Source organism: Dendrobates tinctorius, unplaced genomic scaffold (genome assembly GCF_039654945.1).
Source record: "Dendrobates tinctorius isolate UK_male_01 unplaced genomic scaffold, ASM3965494v1 ptg000136l, whole genome shotgun sequence".
Classification (NCBI taxonomy): domain Eukaryota; kingdom Metazoa; phylum Chordata; class Amphibia; order Anura; family Dendrobatidae; genus Dendrobates; species Dendrobates tinctorius.
The window spans coordinates 5339569-5359124 of NW_027361804.1; the positions used below are offsets into that span (position 1 = coordinate 5339569).

A 19556-nucleotide genomic window follows, 5' to 3' on the forward strand; every position below is an offset into this window, starting at 1 on the left:
GCAGTCAAAATCCAGCAATGCATTATGGGAGCTCAGCGCAGTAGAATTGTGAAAGCAGCTCTGTAGGAAGCAATGCCAACAGGTCGGCCTGACCCGCTAGCCAAGGAACAGTCATGGCCGCCAACGGCCGCCCCTTTAAGGAGCCAATTCCATATTAATGATCAGGAAAGTACTGCAAAGGTCAACGGAAAGCAAAGCGAGCGGCCGAGATAACCTGCCATATAAGCTGCTGCCCCCAGGGGGCGCTGTCCTGGGCACTGCAAGCCCTCTCCCACTGCTCCTCATACCCAGGGGACACCACATGGCACCGGACTAGTGCCAGGAATGGAAGAGACCAGGACGTGGCCCAATATGCTGGTAGGGGTAACCGAGCTCTGCTAAAATACTCTGTGCTGCATTCAGCATTAAATAAACAGAGCGCCTTGTTCCTACCTTTCATCTTTGTTCTGGCGGATGCATCCCTCGATGATCTCCTTCACCTCCGGGATGGCGACCTTATCAAAGCTGGCCGGCTTCACACCCTGCAGACAGAGGAGAGAGCGGAGCCATCAGAAGATGGGGGGGTCGTCAGGCACAGCCCCCGCAGTTTATCCCGGGCGCTTGGTGTGAATGCAGATTCTGGAGTGGCCAGTCTACACACTGGGCACTAGGGGGAGCCGTGTAGTTTCACGTTGTGCTACGCCACCTCTGATGGTGGCGAAGTGCGCCAATCACACGGTTAAAGGGGCTATCCAGGATTAGAAAAATAAAGCTGTCAACAAACAGCGCCACCCCAGTCTACAGGTCGGGTCTAGTATCGCAACTCAGCTCTACACAATGTGGTTCCAGACAAACAACCCAGAGCGGGGGCGACAGACGATGGGGGGAGTAACGTGCCCTCCATATAGTATCATTAACCAGCGATGGGAAGGCGATCCAAACACATACTAATGCCACTGAGCACAAAACAAGCTGAAGTGGCTGATACCAGAGGACAATAGAAGGCATTCAGCAGGTGTCCGGTCACTGTGCTAATCCTGCTGCAAGACGCCGAGTAAGGGGCAGAGTTGGCAGCTCCCCCCCATCCCCGGCACTTACCCACCTGACTGCCCGGACATTCCCGGGAGGCGCTGCAGCAGCAGCAGCAGCGGGAGTCCACGAAGAGGATCACCGGAGAGAAATCCTTCCACATATAATCCATTGGGACAGAGCAGGGAGGCGCAGGGTCTGCCAGTCAAAGCACAGCGGGCGCAGGGTGCCGACCAGTGACCGAGCCGGGCATGGTGCTGGGACTATTAGATCAAGGACGCCGGAGCCTCCTACACTGGAAGCAGCAGCCCAGGTAATGTGCCAGCCCCCTCCGGACAAGGCCCGGCCTCCACATCGTCCCCATTGGTGGAGCAAACTCCCCTCCGCACCAGGGACCACAGTCCACCATGGCTCTATCCCCACAGTTTAACCCTTCAATGCCAGAAAGTTCTTAGGACCCACGTTGGGTCCGGTGTAACCAGTCACACCGCACAGTGGCACCATACCAGTGTAACCAGTCACCTCTATGGCACGTACCCTACTGAGGCTGTAACACGGCCGCAAGTGTCACCCAGGGTGTGAACAGGCACCTACACAGCAGACAATAAGGGATTACTGGGCAGTCACTGATCGGATGTGACCGCAGGCCCGATACATTGTATCACTGTAGGACATCGATTACTCATTCTGTGCCACCAAGGTCATAATTCCCAATACACCCAAGAAACAGGGCGATGCCGCCCCAGCCTGCTCCTCCATCACCCACATCTGTCAGGACGGGGCCCCGCAGAGCGTCACCTGTCAGCCGGCACTTCTAGATCTCACCGCCACCGATCGTCCTAGAAAAGGAAGACTAACAGTTCTACAATGTATCGGACAACGAAGGTCAGACGTGTAATAATCCCATATAAACAGGTATTTATTACCCCATATTCAGTGCAACCCAACCCTGGCCCCGTGACCACATCTCCACCCCACAACCCGGGGTCCCGTGACCACATCTCCACCCCACAACCCCGGGTCCCGTGACCACATCTCCACCCCACAACCCGGGGTCCCGTGACCACATCTCCACCCCACAACCCGGGGTCCCGTGACCACATCTCCACCCCACAACCCGGGGTCCCGTGACCACATCTCCACCCCACAACCCGGGGTCCCGTGACCACATCTCCACCCCACAACCCGGGGTCCCGTGACCACATCTCCACCCCACAACCCGGGGTCCCGTGACCACATCTCCACCCCACAACCCGGGGTCCCGTGACCACATCTCCACCCCACAACCCGGGGTCCCGTGACCACATCTCCACCCCACAACCCGGGGTCCCGTGACCACATCTCCACCCCACAACCCGGGGTCCCGTGACCACATCTCCACCCCACAACCCGGGGTCCCGTGACCACATCTCCACCCCACAACCCGGGGTCCCGTGACCACATCTCCACCCCACAACCCGGGGTCCCGTGACCACATCTCCACCCCACAACCCGGGGTCCCGTGACCACATCTCCACCCCACAACCCGGGGTCCCGTGACCACATCTCCACCCCACAACCCGGGGTCCCGTGACCACATCTCCACCCCACAACCCGGGGTCCCGTGACCACATCTCCACCCCACAACCCGGGGTCCCGTGACCACATCTCCACCCCACAACCCGGGGTCCCGTGACCACATCTCCACCCCACAACCCGGGGTCCCGTGACCACATCTCCACCCCACAACCCCGGGTCCCGTGACCACATCTCCACCCCACAACCCCGGGTCCCGTGACCACATCTCCACCCCACAACCCCGGGTCCCGTGACCACATCTCCACCCCACAACCCCGGGTCCCGTGACCACATCTCCACCCCACAACCCCGGGTCCCGTGACCACATCTCCACCCCACAACCCCGGGTCCCGTGACCACATCTCCACCCCACAACCCCGGGTCCCGTGACCACATCTCCACCCCACAACCCCGGGTCCCGTGACCACATCTCCACCCCACAACCCCTGGTCCCGTGACCACATCTCCACCCCACAACCCAGGGTCCCGTGATCACATCTCCACCAGACAACCCAGGGTCCCGTGATCACATTTCCACCAGACAACCCAGGGTCCCGTGATCACATTTCCACCAGACAACCCGGGGTCCCGTGATCACATCTCCACCCCACAACCCAGGGTCCCGTGATCACATCTCCACCAGACAACCCGGGGTCCCGTGATCACATCTCCACCCCACAACCCAGGGTCCCGTGACCACATCTCCACCAGACAACCCGGGGTCCCGTGATCACATCTCCACCCCACAACCCAGGGTCCCGTGATCACATCTCCACCAGACAACCCGGGGTCCCGTGATCACATCTCCACCAGACAACCCGGGGTCCCGTGATCACATCTCCACCCCACAACCCAGGGTCCCGTGACGACATCTCCACCCCACAACCCGGGGTCCCGTGATCACATCTCCACCCCACAACCCAGGGTCCCGTGATCACATCTCCACCAGACAACCCGGGGTCCCGTGATCACATCTCCACCAGACAACCCGGGGTCCCGTGATCACATCTCCACCCCACAACCCAGGGTCCCGTGATCACATCTCCACCAGACAACCCAGGGTCCCGTGATCACATCTCCACCAGACAACCCGGGGTCCCGTGATCACATCTCCACCCCACAACCCAGGGTCCCGTGATCACATCTCCACCCCACAACCCAGGGTCCCGTGATCACATCTCCACCAGACAACCCGGGGTCCCGTGATCACATCTCCACCAGACAACCCGGGGTCCCGTGATCACATCTCCACCCCACAACCCAGGGTCCCGTGACGACATCTCCACCAGACAACCCGGGGTCCCGTGATCACATCTCCACCCCACAACCCAGGGTCCCGTGACCACATCTCCACCCCACAACCCAGGGTCCCGTGACCACATCTCCACCCCACAACCCAGGGTCCCGTGACGACATCTCCACCAGACAACCCGGGGTCCCGTGATCACATCTCCACCCCACAACCCAGGGTCCCGTGACCACATCTCCACCCCACAACCCAGGGTCCCGTGACCACATCTCCACCCCACAACCCAGGGTCCCGTGACCACATCTCCACCCCACAACCCAGGGTCCCGTGATCACATCTCCACCAGACAACCCGGGGTCCCGTGATCACATCTCCACCAGACAACCCGGGGTCCCGTGATCACATCTCCACCAGACAACCCGGGGTCCCGTGATCACATCTCCACCAGACAACCCGGGGTCCCGTGATCACATCTCCACCAGACAACCCGGGGTCCCGTGATCACATCTCCACTATGCACCTTACATGTAGCAAAATTCTAGAATACTATAAACCTCTGTTACAAGAGGATGAAGATTTAATATCTGGAATCTTTTTGCTGGACAAGGCCAGAGCGGTAATGATAGGTATGATTACCAGTAGCATTCCTATTCTCCTAATAAGTTACTGCACCCCTTCCCCCACACTCCGGCAGGCAGCGTGTGCCTAGCGCTGGGATAACCAGTGGAAGGAGGAACCATTATCCAGACGTAACCTGACCGGACTGGACCAAAACAAGATTATTTCCAGGACGGACATCTGACCGACCGCTGGGATTTAATTAACTTTGTATGGAGGCTCCGGAGCAGGAGATATGAAGCCAATGATCGGCTCTGCAGGAGCCCACCCAACGCCCCTGTAACTACAAGCCCCCGTGTAGTCAGGCAGACTTACCATTCAGGAGCCTGGACAAGCTGGTTGACCACCCCAGAGAGAGCAGTCTCGTATATGGCAAATTTTAGGATTCATTATATGCGAGTCCGCCATTTCTGTACAACACAGTTGTGCTGTGTGTTACAACCTCATTAAAGGCAGAAGTTATGGCATTTCGCTCATCCCCATCATTCAGGAGAGTTTTAAGACATCAGCAATGGTCTTAGAGACAATTGTTGCCAACATTAATTAGGAATGATTATAAGGCTGTGTCCAAACCACTTTTAAAGCTCCTTGTGTTACGGTGAGAAAACAAGTGAAAAATATTCAAGACCAGAGTGAACGTTCCATCAAATGCCCCCAATGTCAGAGCATGTAAGAAACCCAAGAGCTAAAGGTCAGACTCTAAAGGACTTACAATGTCACAATTAGAAGAATAAAAGCCGGAAGAAGTTTTACTCATTTGGAAGGAAAAAAGCTGCTGCGTTCTCAAAAAGAAAAAGAAAAACACGAACATGGCAGAGCGGCAATACCTTGCAAAAATGCATCTGAACAAGACCCAAGACATCCGAACCAACGTCGTTAGGAGAGAGGAGACTGAAGTGGGGAAGTACAAGGCACGGTGGTGGAGGGGGTGGGGGATAATTTGTGCTGGTTTTACAGCCACAGGACCTGGGCACCGGGCAGTCGTGGAGTCGACCCATGGACCCCTTTGTTTACTAAAGCTACCTAGAGCCAAAACACTAGGTCACCTATCCAAAAGCGACCGCTCGGCCGAAACTTGGTCATGTCCGATAGTCCCGCCTAGAAAACAAAACGGCTGAAAAAGTAAAGAATGGCGGAGTCACGTGTCTGTTTATTATATCCCCGCAAGTAAAAATAACATTCAGAGAGGGCGTACTTTTTTCATGCATACATACACCTATACATAAATCCTATACACTTTTACTGTATTTACCTGATATAGCAGAAGAAAGCTTAAAAAAATAAAAAGCCTCTGCCGCGCTGCTGCTGCTGCCGCCCCTGCAGTGAATTAGTGTCAGGAGCTGCTGATAGTTCCTGATCCCAATTTACTGACGCATGAAGATCTGACCTTGTGCTGAACTCACAAAGAGCCGACACCTCAGCTGCAAAACAACCCACCGAGAACAACGCTCCGAAACGCGACTACCGGGCCAAAAATCCTACAGCCGCGAGCCCTCCCGACACGATCACTGGCCACCATGCCGGCAGATCCAGAAGTGTTGCTGCCAGGGAAGTGGTAAAGGGCCAGTACAATAGAAACCGTCTGCAACTCCCTAACATGCTTTATACTTCACGCCGCTTACAAGATCTCTGCGGCCGTAACTGAACAGAGGCCAGGAGCGACGCTCGAGAGGACGGTCAAAAGATCCACAGTCCGTACCAGGCTGCTGCTTGCTTTCTCCTCCATGCTTTACACTGCAGTTTGGTTGCAGTGCTCAGATACAGGGTCAGCAAGGAGACGGGAGAAGATACTGCAATCATGACACAGTCAGCACAGCTACATCATGAATCCCCCCCATCTATGGGCTGTTTGGGCTGGGGGAGCAGACACGGGGTGCTGCGCGGTTACATGGCATCAGCAACACTTCTCCCACGGGAAAGGAATTTACAAAACGGCTAATTAACACTGAGAGGATTAAGGGAAAATACAGGACAGTAATCTGGGGGGAGAGGAGCGGCACAGGGGGCTCCTCATATCAGAGGAGGGTCCTAATGAACCAGTCACCTGACTGCTTAAAGGGGCGCTGCGGGAAATAAGGTGAAAGCAAAGTACAACAACAAGCACCGACACCGTCTCCACGGTTAATAATTACAAATCGCTGCAGTTAAAGTATTTATTGTGTATAACTGGAGGCTAAACCTGGCGAACAACAGCAGGATCAGTAATGCATGTACACAGTGACTGCACCAGCAGAATATTGAGTGCAGCTCTGGAGTATAATACAGGATGTAACTCAGGATCAGTAATGTAATGTATGTACACAGTGACTGCACCAGCAGAATAGTGAGTGCAGCTCTGGAGTATAATACAGGAGGTAACTCAGGATCAGTAATGTAATGTATGTACACAGTGACTGCACCAGCAGAATAGTGAGTGCAGCTCTGGAGTATAATACAGGATGTAACTCAGGAAGAGTAATGTAATGTATGTACACAGTGACTGCACCAGCAGAATAGTGAGTGCAGCTCTGGAGTATAATACAGGATGTAACTCAGGATCAGTAATGTAATGTATGTACACAGTGACTGCACCAGCAGAATAGTGAGTGCCGCTCTGGAGTATAATACAGGATGTAACTCAGGATCAGTAATGTAATGTATGTACACAGTGACTGCACCAGCAGAATAGTGAGTGCAGCTCTGGAGTATAATACAGATTGTAACTCAGGATCAGTAATGTAATGTATGAACATAGTGACTGCACCAGCAGAATAGTGAGTGCAGCTCTAGAGGATAATACAGGATGTAACTCAGGATCAGTAATGTAATATGTATGTACACAGTGACTGCACCAGCAGAATAGCGAACGCAGCCCTGGAGTATAAAACAGGATGTAACTCAGGATCAGTAATGTAATGTATGCACACAGTGACTGCACCAGCAGAATAGTGAGCGCAGCTCTGGAGTATAATACAGGATGTTACGCAGGATCAGTAATGTAATGTATGTACACAATGACTGCACCAGCAGAATAGTGAGTGCAGCTCTGGAGTATAATACAGAAGTTAATAATTGATCGTCTCTGTGCCCTTGCCATACCCCCAGGCACGCCGCTCAGCAGTAGGGGCCATAATGATGTGTTTGCAGTGACGTTGCTGCTCATTAGACAGGATCAGCGCGGGTGATTACAGGTTGGACAATTTCTTCCTGGTATACGGCCATTTTGGTTTTTTTGGTTTTTTTTAAGCAAAAGTCAAAAACTTCTACAAATGTCACAATGAATAAGTCGGATGTAACATCACTCGCCCATCTTTATACGAACACCTTGACCCTATTTTCCTATATTTCTGTGGGTGTAGATGACCCCAGAAGAAAATCCACAATGTGCTGTTGGTATCCGCAAGCACTGCAGCCACTACAACTCCCAGCATGAAGCACAGATATCCAGCATGCAATCCTACAAATCTCCAATAGCGGCCGCTGCAGGAAGATTTTAAGTGTGATCATTGAGGGTCCGCTGCTGGACCAGGGTCCTTAGAGTAGTGGGAAGTGTCAATGACTTCAACCCCACTGTATAACACATACAATAACTCCTGACTAATGCGCGACCGTATGATGCAAAAACTACATTACTAAATTATTTTTCCTTCATTAAAAAAAAAAAAGTGCAGGAAAATCCATTGAATTACACAAGGGCGCAGCAGGACAACATGGACCCGGTACGGAAGGTTCTGTGCCGTCTCGGTACAAGGCACCCATGTGTAAATGTTTAACAGAACGCTGACATTATCCCGCTTTATGGCCGGTGTAGTGCCGGAGGCGGCAGCATAGCACTCCAGCACTAATGAAAGGAATGAGGTTCATGTGTGCGCCCACTGCTGGCTGCAACGTCACATGGCAACCGTAAACCAAAATGTCATGTGCCCCCCTTCACACCCAGTGATCTTCTGGTCACCTTCAATGATGGTCTGCATGGCTTAGGATGGTCGAGGCTTCGGCACGGGATTACAGCCTCATGCACAACCCATCAGTGTTAAGCCCCTTCCCCAGGCTGTGTCCAGTTTAACAAAGACCACCGCACTGGGATCGGGTGAAGCCGCTATGCCCTCCCGATGGAATCGCGGCTTCACCTGATGGCACGGCCATGCTGATTCTACCCAGGAAATGCATCCACATGGGCCACAAGCTGGAGGTGCTGCCATCTACTGGCACATAACAGAATTACTACATCCAGAAAAGCACCCATTGCGGGACAGACCGAGCGAGCCCCCGGCCGCCCGAGCGAGCCCCCGGCCGCCCGAGCGAGCCCGTAGGACTATATTGCACCTTTTTTTCATGCCGCTATCCTTACAATCCTCCGCACGGCCGGCTCAACGCAGACACTTACGCTGGTGACTCTCCGGTAGATCTGCGCAGCGTTTTGGCACTCGGAGTAGGGGTATTCGGAGGTGGCCATCTCAAGCATGCACATCCCAAACGCATACACGTCTACAGACTCGTCATATTTCTCCTCATACATCTCGGGCGCCATGAACTCAGGGGTACCTTAAAATTAAAAGAACGGTTCAGACGCTAAGTTTTCTGATACTCTCGAGCAGGATGCTGGCGCCACTACTCACCACGATAGTGTTCGGGGGCAGAAGACCTGCGAGAAAGACAGTGGGGGGCAAAGAAGAAAAAAAAAAAAAGGAAAAAAAAGAGGAGGAAAGCTTCTTAGTCAGGCTGTAAAGAAAATGCAATTTACACGTCTTCCATTGCAAGGTCTCAGAAGGGAAGTGGGTTGGAGCAAAAACCCGACCCCCAACATTACGGCCACTGTAGGATTAATTTCCTTCCATCACCAAGTAAATGGAGAGATGCAGAAGCGCGGCTCCCTGTACCGCACGCTACCTGTACCTACCTGTGAGGACGGCGCCACCTGCTGCTGGGAGGAAGAACAGATGACTATTAGTCATAACTTTCCATTCACCTGGGAGAACCGGACGCAGGATGAGGAGGAGGAGGAAACCTTGCAATGGAAAACGGCCACGAGTCTGGGCAGTAAATACATCACATTGGAAATCGGAAACGGCAGGGGGAAAAAAAAAAAAAAAAAAAAAAAATCACTCCGGACTCGAACTCACCAGATCCCTGCTCTTCACATACTTACGGCATAAACTGCAGTACACACTAATAAATGGCCAACTGCGGCCAAATATGGGGGAGCCCGTGGCCTACAGGCAAGAAAAACACTCAAAATACAGAGAGGTTGTCAGGATGGAGCGTCATGTGCTGTGAGGGGCTCTGGGGACATGTGATAGGGGGTTTGGTAGGGGGTCGGTCTATGACCTGGGAAACTGATCAGCCATCCTGGAAAGAAAGTGTTAAGAGCTACCGAATGTGAATAACCTGCATTATAGGACCACACAAGTCGCCCCCGTTATAAAAGACCCCAGAAACATGAGGCGGACCGCAGCCGGCAGGTCCACTTTTAGCCGCACACATGTGGGGATGCCCTTGTCACTGATTTAGGGCGTTGTTCAAACCCTTCAATACTGGAGGTATTTTCATTTTTGCTTCTCGCTCCCCTTCTTCCCAGAGCCATAACTTTTTTATTTTTCGGTCAATATGGCCATTTGAGGACTTGTTTTTTGGGAGACGAGTTTTACTTTTGAACGACACCATTGGTTTTAATATATCGTGTACCGGAAAATGGGGGAAAAAATTCCAAGTGCGGTGAAATTGCAAAAAGTGCAATCCCACAGTTTATTGCTTGGCTTTTTTACTAGGTTCACTAAATGCTGAAGCTGCCCTGCCATTATGATTCTCCCAGTGATTACGAGTTCACAAACACCTAATATGTCTGGGTTCTTTTTTATCTAAGTGGTGAAAAAAAATTCCAAATTTAAAAAAAAAAAAATTGCACCATTTTCCGATACCCGTAGCGTCTCCATTTTTCGTGATCTGGGGTCGGGTGAGGGCTTATTTTTTGCGTGCCGGGCTGACGTTTTTATTGATACCATTTTGGTGCAGATATGAACTTTTGATCACCCGTTATTGCATTTTAATGCAATGTTGTGGCGACCAAAAAAAGGTAATTCTGGCGTTCTGACTTTTTTTTCTCGCTATGCCGTTTAGCGATCGGGTTAATTTTTATTTATATTGATAGACTGGGAGATTCTGAACGCGGCGATACCAAATATGTGTATGTGTGATTTTTTTGTTTGTTTTATTTTGAATGGGGCGAAAGAGTGATTTGAACTTTATTTTTTTTTTAAATAATTTTTAAAAGTTTTTTTCTTCTTTTTTTTACTTTTGCTTTTGTTTGAATAGTCAATAGAAGTTGCCATAACCTGATCGCCTCTGCTACATACAGGCAATGATCAGATCGCCTGTATGTAGCAGAATTGCTCACTTGCTATGAGCACCAACCACCGGGCAGCGCTCATAGCAATCTGGCAGGGACAACCATAGAGGTGTGCTGGAGACCTCTGGTTGTCATGCCAACCCATCGGCGACCCACAGTCATGTGACACGGGTGCCGATGGGCGGAATTTCCAGCGCGATCACCGGAAGCGCCTTTTAAATGCTGCCGGCAGAGTTTGACAGCAGCATTTAACTTGTTAAGAGCCGCAGGTGGATCGCGATTCCACCTGTGGCTCGCGATTCCACCTGTGGCTATTAGAGGCACATGTCAGCTGTTCAAAACAGCTGACGTGCCGCAAAAGATCTGGTCTCCGTACCGGAGCCCACATCAAAGGGAGGGAGTCCGGACGCAATAGGACACCGATGTCAGAAAGGGGTTAAAGGACTGTTTAAAGATTGCTCCCCCCACAGGAGGGACGTGAGTAGCAGAGCGGTAATAGACTTCATAAATCCCACTGTGACTTGTAGCTAAAAGGGGCGACTACCAGCTCGGCCCCCCCCCCCAATCGGCAGAAGGGTTCATACATGTAAGTAGCGGCGGCCCCTGAGGGGCAGACGAGGAGGAGGAGGAGCGATTGCATGGACCTACCTATGACACTCTTGGCGAAGGACGCCCTCTTCAGGGTGGCCAGCCCCAGGTCTCCGATCTTCACTGAGCCGGTGGGGCCGGTGATGAAGATGTTGTCGCATTTCAGGTCCCTGTGGATTATGGGTGGGGTCCGCGTGTGCAGGAAGTGCAGCCCCTTCAGGATCTGCCGACACCAGCTGCGGAGGACCTTCAGCTTCATCACCTTGAACCTCTTCAGATACCTGAGGCAGAAAAATCGATTTGGATCGGGCGATGCGAGAAGTGTAGCCAGCTGTCCGGACCCCTGAGACGCTGGTCCATGGCCGCTCATTGCGATACCTGGCAAGCAGCCGGACAACCCCTTTAATCCAAGACATGGTGGTGGTCTGACTGCTAGGACTGTGGCAGATCCCCACAATTAGGCTGAGTGCAGACGGAATTTTTGGCCCTGCGGATTTTTCCGCGCAGAATGGAAGAAATTCGCAGGTCAAATGACCTGCATTTTTCCTGCGGATTTCTTCCATTTTTCATGCGGTTTTCTTGCGGTTTTTGTGCGGTTTTCCCCCTGCGGATTTGGTGACAGGGGAGATGGAAAACCGCACAAAAGTAGTAACATGCTGCGGATTTTGTACCGCAGGAAAACCGCACGGAAAAATCCGCAGCGTCTGCACAGCATTTTTTTTTTTTATTGATTCTAAGGCTACTGTACATCACAATGCGGATATGCAACGTTTCTGCACGGTAAAATCCGCTGCGGATCCGCTGCAAATCTGCATCGTGTGCACACAGCCTTAAGGGCCGAGTTCTGGATCACATGCAGCAGCCTCTGCCAGAGCCCACGCCATACGATGCACGGCAGAGGTCGGGAAGGGGATAAGTTATAAAAGCTGCAGAACTTTAATTATAACAGCCCCTTTAATTGCTGAATGTCGGCTTCCTCCAACGCCTGCACTAATGTGGCACCATCCTGCCGATGCCTACGGGTGACTGGGTGATGTGCCAACAGTACATGAAAAGCGGGAAAAACGAGAACAAACCCTGCGATAAAAATATGTTAGAGGTGGGCGCTGCCCGCACGTGGCACCCAGACCTCAGACAACAAAGAGGCATTCTGTGGGTGCCGGCTCCGGCGCTGCACCAGCACGTCACACTTGTTAATCAGAGGCTTCAGGGCTAAAAAATAACAAGACCGTGACGCCTCCAGAGCCCCCAGGACACCAGGAGGATCAGGATGAGCGGACAATGCCATGTTCCACCTCTGTACGGATACACGGGACATTGCAGCACGCAGGGTCAAATTGCCGACATCTACGGTGCGGTGCACAAGGGTGCAGAACGGCCCCATTGTTTGGTTGGTTGGCGGTGCTCATGTGAATAGCGTCATCCGCTGCTGATTCACTGTAATAAGCCTAGGCGGTAGCACCAGGGATGGCCAGCAGAGGGCGCCTGCGGATTTCAGCAGCGGGTGACGGAGGAGCGATGATGGACGATGTGATGATGAGGAGCGGACCGTCCCGGATTCCCAGCATTCCTTCTCGGTGTGCAGACCTCAAACACACAAAGCAAAGAGGCCGAAACCCACCCATTTCCTACTAAACTTCCTGCTGCCCCCCACCCACGGGGATGAGTCCAATGTTCTCCTCACAGCACCCCACTCAGGAATCCCTTTGTCATGAAGTGCAGCAGCCAGAAACGCCATCGCCACAATCCATCCGATAAAAACCGCAACGAGAAGTTCTGCAAGTTGCATCCAGCCAAAAACATGACACCGTGAAAGTAAAATATCATTAAAATGGGGATCAAGACCAGCGACCACCCCGATGGGACGGCGATCATCTCGGGGTCCGCCACCCAGTGTCTGCGGTGTCCGTGTAAATTTCCTTCACATATTATCCACAACAGACAGATCAGACTGAATCCCACAGCCACGGGGCGAGAACAAGGGTTCACAGACGTCCGAAACGCGACCAGCGCCGGCCCCCACTGCCTGCAGGGTCAAACGCCCCAATATAGGAGGAGAGCTCCTATATTCAAGGCACTTGGCCTTTCTACATCTGGTATCAATTAATGCTGCACTTTTTGCATTGAAACATCTGTTGGAGAAAATATATATTTTGATTTTTTATTATTTTAATTAATCTAATATTTATTTGTAATATTACTATAATTATTAATAATTTAATCGTATTAATAATATTTCTTTTTGCCTCCTTTAAGTCTCCCGTTCCTTTAACAGGAGCCTCCATTAGTAGGCATCAGGCCTGCGACTTACGTCTTCAGGGTCCCGGAAGTCATCAGCTCGGTCACTAGGACGATGAACTTCTTTCCTTTCAGGGTGGACTCCCAGGAATCGTAGAAGCGGACGATGTTGGGGTGCTGGAGACCTTTCAGCATGCCCGCCTCCTCTTTGAAGCGCTGGCGTTCAGACTTGGACAGTTTACGGTCCTGTGAGGGTCAGGAAAAATAAATGAATTACATTTATGTGTGCAGAGACCTCATGAGGCCGCACTGCGCTCGCTCCAGGCCAGAGCAATCCATCTGCAGGATCAGCTTGATCCCTGATCACTTTTGCTCCAGGCATCACTTGCAGAGCACCCATTCCCACATCTCCGCCTGCGATGACTCCTAATTATGACAACCGCTTCCCCGCGCCGCACGTGTTCCGGATTAGACATTTTCCACATTTTTGTGTAATCGCTTTCCCTGAGGATTCGCTGATGTCACAACGATGCAGACGCCATGATGTGTGCCGCCGCCAGCTGTAGCGGGCAGGACAGAAATAGCAGCCATTACACCTGGGTAATATATCAGCAGCGGGCGGTGACAGAGCGTCAGCAGCGCTGAAGGATGTTCACAAGGATCCCACAGCGTTCTGCAGCCATCAAGCCCCAACCTGCCAGAGATATCAAGAATGAAGATTCTCATCCCAATATGTAACTGCAGAGGGGCGGACTCACCGCATCCACCGACGCTGGGTACTACCAATGATCTCTGTACGCAGCTCAGTGACTGCCGACAGGCATCCTCACTAACCCACCGGATAACATCAATAGATGGTGGCTGACAGCCCCATTACTTAACCAGCCCCCAATAAGCAATTTGATGGGGGTGGGGGGGGGGGCTGTTTGTTGCAGGGTGCCTGCGTACACAAAAACGGCATGAGAAATCACCTGATATTAGACGTAATGCACAGAAATAGGAGGTGACAATTTTCCCTTTGCAGTTGTCCCTGGGGATCAGCTGGATGTCACGGCTCCGGGTGTCACGGGGTTTTGTTTGGTTACTGCGCGTTTTAGGACCAGAGGAAGGTTTATTTATTGGAAGCAGCAGACATGTGCCCCGAGTAACCCACCCAACCCGGGGGCATCCAGAATGTTATCAGAGAGCTTGTGTGCCCACCTTTCAGTCCGTCCGTCCACCCACATGTGGCTGCCCATACGTCAGTCCGTCCCTCCCATCCGTCCACCTTTCCATCTCCTCCACCCTTCCATCCCTCCACGTGTGGCCGTCCATCCGTCCTTCCCTGCCATCCCTCCACGTGTGGCCGCCCATCCGTCCTTCCCTCCCATCCCTCCACGTGTGGCCGCCCATCCGTCCTTCCCTCCACGTGTGGCCGCCCGTCCGTCCTTCCCTCCACGTGTGGCCGCCCGTCCGTCCGTCCTTCCCTCCCATCCCTCCACGTGTGGACGCTCGTCCGTCCTTCCCTCCCATCCCTCCACGTGTGGCCGCCCGTCCGTCCTTCCCTCCCATCCCTCCACGTGTGGCCGCCCGTCCGTCCGTCCCTCCCATCCCTCCACGTGTGGCCGCCCGTCCGTCCCTCCCTTTCATCGCTCCACGTGTGGCCGCCCGTCCGTCCCTCCATTCCATCGCTCCACGTGTGGCCGCCCGTCCATCCTTCCCCTCCCATCCCTCCACGTGTGGCCGGTTGTACTTCCATGCCTCCACATGTGGCCGCCCGTCCTTCCTTCCCTCCCAATCCTCCACGTGTGGCCGCCCGTCCTTCCTTCCCTCCCAATCCTTCACGTGGGCCCGCCCCCGTCCTTCCGTCCCACCCAATCCTCCACGTGGGGCCGCCCCCGTCCTTCCGTCCCACCCAATCCTCCACGTGGGGCCGCCCCCGTCCTTCCGTCCCACCCACGTGGGGCCGCCCCCGTCCTTCCGTCCCACCCACGTGGCCCTGTCCTATCCTTCCATCCCTCCACGTGGCCCTGCCTGTCTGTCCTCTGGGTGGAGGAGCTTCCCTGTCGACTACATGGCTGTGGAGACCCATAAGGGTGACTAACCTAAACTATGAATTAAGGTGGGTGATCAGGAGACTAGAAGCAGCCCCCACACAGCCTCCAGACACCAAAGGAGCAGTAGCTCTGGAGCACAAACTGCTCCAAAGAACTGGAGCATTTCAATTGCTATAACCCACATGTAAGCGACCGCCGTTCACCCTGGCAGCGCCGGTATGGAGTGACGAAAAGCAGGTGATAACTACATTTCTTGGTTTGTGGCAGACTAATCCATCCTGTCACACCTCAGCCCTTATCGGCGGCGCCTGTGAGACATCAGCCTGAGCGGACGACCATAGTGTCCCGGGCGAGACGTCTACAAACCAGAGCGAGGATGCACTGAGGAGCGTTGCTCTGCAAGGGGTTCACATCAGGATGAAGCAAGAACAGAAAGCCTTGCGCCAACTGCAAACCACACACTTCAGGCACATTCAGAGCTGAAATCTCAATTCTGCTGACACTCCCATAACCCCTCGTGATACATTTACAACTCAGATACAAAAAAATAATAAAGTTTCTGCAGCGAGACTGTGCCCCACTTCTGTGTTTCCGGTGGGCACGCCAGCAGTCATTGTAGCCTATCTACAGGGCACCCCTGTCCTGTGCAGCTCCCAGGTCACCGCACCAGTTAGAGTCCAGTAAGCCTGAAATACCAGTCAGACGGAGACTACGAGCAGCCGCAGGCAGGAGCCGGGCGCCGCGGGCCAGAAGGGACGTATGTGGTCCGGTAATCAGACGAAGAACCTACAGCCGCTACACGAGACTCCGGAGAGCAGAGGTCGGCGACAAACCGCCCGAAAGCCACAGCGGCTACAGCAAAGTGTAGAGAACGTACAAATGTTTCCTAGAAAAGAAGACGACACTAAAGTCTAAAAAGGAAAAATGCAAAATAAAAAGGAAAAAAAAAAAATGACGCACCAAACTAACAATCCGCCTAACTAAGCGCACGTGTCGCCCGTCTGGACGCGTCCAAGAATTCTTACGCCGTTAGCTTATTTTCATTACCACGGTGTAATGACAGACCCCCGGACGGGATGCCCCTTTAACCCCGTGCAGGATCCAAGCTTCCTGCCGGCTGCAGAAACAATTCATCAAAAAAAAAATTTTCACGTTTTACATTTTTTGGGTGAGGGGGTCCTCATCACATGATATCGGCCTCTTTCTCCCGGTCGTACCCAGGGAGCGTCAGTCCGGCTGCTCCTTTCCAGGCCTGTGGCCGGCAGCCAGCAGATGCCATTGTGTGCCGCACCGTGAATGCCGGACATCCTTAGCGAGACGTTACACAACCCTCCGACAGCGGCCATATAAACACATCAATAGGAGCGGCTGACCCTCCGCCCTCGCTGCACGGGGGGCACAACTGTTTATGTATCTGGGCAGGTGCAATGGCCCCAGCTTTATAAACCCGAGACTCCGGGAGGGACGAGGCTATATTACAACGCCGGATCGAGCCTTTGAGCTTATGGCTACCTCTAACCCTGCAATACAAGGCACAGCCACAGAGATTAAGGTGGCGCCGTTTCTCAAAGTTGTGGGGGAGGGGGAAAGACTCAGCTAAAAGACTTGATGACTGGGGGGGGGCACCGATGGAGAGCGTTGACCGCCGCCCGGCTTCAGGAGGCACCGCTGTGTATAAGCAATGTCTGCTGCATTAACTATCGCGAGACTGAAGTACAGAACTGGTCGGAAATAATGGCTGCAAATTCCCGGGATAACAGGAGATCACGGACACGCCTCGGCCGAACCCCTGCGGACAATCGCCTGTTTACAGGAGCTCTCAGACCGCGAACATTCTGGGGGATAAGCGCTGGGAAAAAGAGCAGCGAGGGCGCTTAACCCGAAAAACAACAACGTGACCCTCTGGAGTAAACAAGGCCCCATGAAAGGGAACGTCCAAAAAAAAAAAGAGCCCCTCACCGATAACCCCATTATACGGATAAACACCAACCTGACCGCGATCGCCTGATGGGGCGACCGGTCACGGGGTGGAACGTCCGCCATGAGGAGCTTTTGGGGAATTTATGAAAAAGTGAACAAGATCTGTGACCTCCGGACTGGAACAATGGACGGAGTTTATAGGGATTAGCGGGGGGGGGGGGGATTAATGGAAACTGATCCATTACTCACCCGCCGCCAAACAAAGGACCGCGAAACTTCAGTAATCCTCAAAGTTTCACAGCAAAGAGTGGCCGCGCGTACGAGGTCCTGCCGTGGAGGAAGGGTCACTCGTCATGGGGTGCAATGACTCCAGCTCCGCTCTGCCCGCGGGATGTGAACCCTGTCATCTCACCGAGATCTCATCATCTGCAGCGATTACAGGATCAACGAGACGCACAGAAGCCGCGATGAGCGAGAATGTGTGTCAGTCATGAGAGCAGTGAGCGATGCTGCAGGGTAAAGCACAGCGCTGAACAGTAAACTCAGTCATGTCATTAGACGTCTATCTGGGTGCAGTTTGGGAATCGCCAACCTTCGATGGGACGGATGAAATTGATAGATTTAGAAATGAAAGAAAGTCCTAATTTAGCAGCAGCTTTGTCACCAGTCAGTAATAACCACATCCGCCCCAAGAAAAGGACGCGCGAATGTGCGACTTCCTGCAGCGTCCTGACAATGGGGCTTCCTGTTCTGCAGAACAGGACGAGCGCAGAGAAACTACCGTCCTCCTGAGAGGCTTCACATCTTACAGGGGTGCCGCACTGTAACCGTGCAATACTCCATTTCTCCTGCGGGGGCGCTGCAGGGAAACCCTTCCCGCAGGGGGACTCATCTCATCACTAGGAACAAGTCATTAGTTTACAGCTGGGGACCTTTACACGCGCGGACCGCAGCCTGGCGTCTGAATGCGCTGGGATGCTGAGGATTGTAGTCCGATCACAAAGCGTGTCTCAGCAGAAACTCGTCATAAAAGAAAGTCAAAACTTCACTTTACCGACTTCTGCTTGGAAATGACAAAAACTTTCTTCCCTTGTAGTTCCTCTATCACTCTGGCCCACGCTGCACTTTTTCTTGTCCCGCTACTCACAATACAGATTACACTTGGCGGTCTATTGCTCCCAGTTATCAGCCACCAATGATAACGCCATGACGTGGCTTTGGTCAGGAAAGGATAGTGCCCCCCCCACTGAAAAATCCCAATCACAGGCTGGTTTCACACTTGCGTTTTTTTTGCGCTGTATTTTAGCGCTAAAAAACGCATGCGCTTTTTATTCCTATATTTTGCATGGGATGCGCTTATGTGCGCATACACACGCGTTTTTACGCACATGCGGTTTTTGTGGTGTGCGCTCGGGCGCACAAAATGAATTCTGTTGCATTTTTTGGGCGTCCGACTCGCCTCAAAAAACGCATGCGCGCACAATGCGTTTTTTTTACAGCAAGACACCGATTGTAAGTCTATGGGTGCGCATACGTGCACATTGGCATGCTCATGTATGCTTTTTTTGCGCATGCGTTTTTTTGTTGACCATTGGTTAGACAATGGAAATTAGTGGTTTGGGTTAGGGTTAGTTAAGGGGGTTTAGGGTTAGAATGGTTTGGTTAAGGGTTAGAGATAGTAAAGTCATGGTTTGGGTTAGTGTTAATCCTAACCCTATCTTGATTTTTTTGGTGAGGCCAACTAATGTTGGAAAAAACGCAAACGCATACAAACTCTGCGTCTTTTTCATGCATGCGCATAAAAATGCTTGAAAAAACCGCAGCATTTGTATGCGTTTTTTCCATGCGTTTTTTTGCGGGAAAAACGCGCTGCAAAAAAAAAAAAAAAAAGCAAGTGTGAAAGTAGCCACAGATCTTATAATTTACCCCCAGACGGGTCAGAAAGGGGAAAGTCCTCCATTATCCAGACGTAATGGAATATTAGCAGAGGGCGGGGGCATAACCGGACCCCTGATTA

At 52.6% G+C, this 19556-nt stretch overlaps 1 protein-coding gene across 6 annotated transcripts in view; it reads right to left on the reverse strand.

Annotated features, from left to right (window-relative positions):
- WNK1 (WNK lysine deficient protein kinase 1) overlaps nt 1–19556 on the reverse strand; it is a 69638-nt gene that overhangs the window by 27150 nt on the left and 22932 nt on the right. For all 6 annotated transcript variants that reach the window (XM_073544175.1, XM_073544171.1, XM_073544174.1 and 3 more), the window contains exons 2-5: nt 13657–13829; nt 11406–11626; nt 8799–8956; nt 433–521 (exon numbers count right to left, since the gene is read on the reverse strand). In XM_073544175.1, the coding sequence (XP_073400276.1) occupies nt 433–521; nt 8799–8956; nt 11406–11626; nt 13657–13829 (641 nt within the window). The remainder of the gene's footprint in view (nt 1–432; nt 522–8798; nt 8957–11405; nt 11627–13656; nt 13830–19556) is intronic.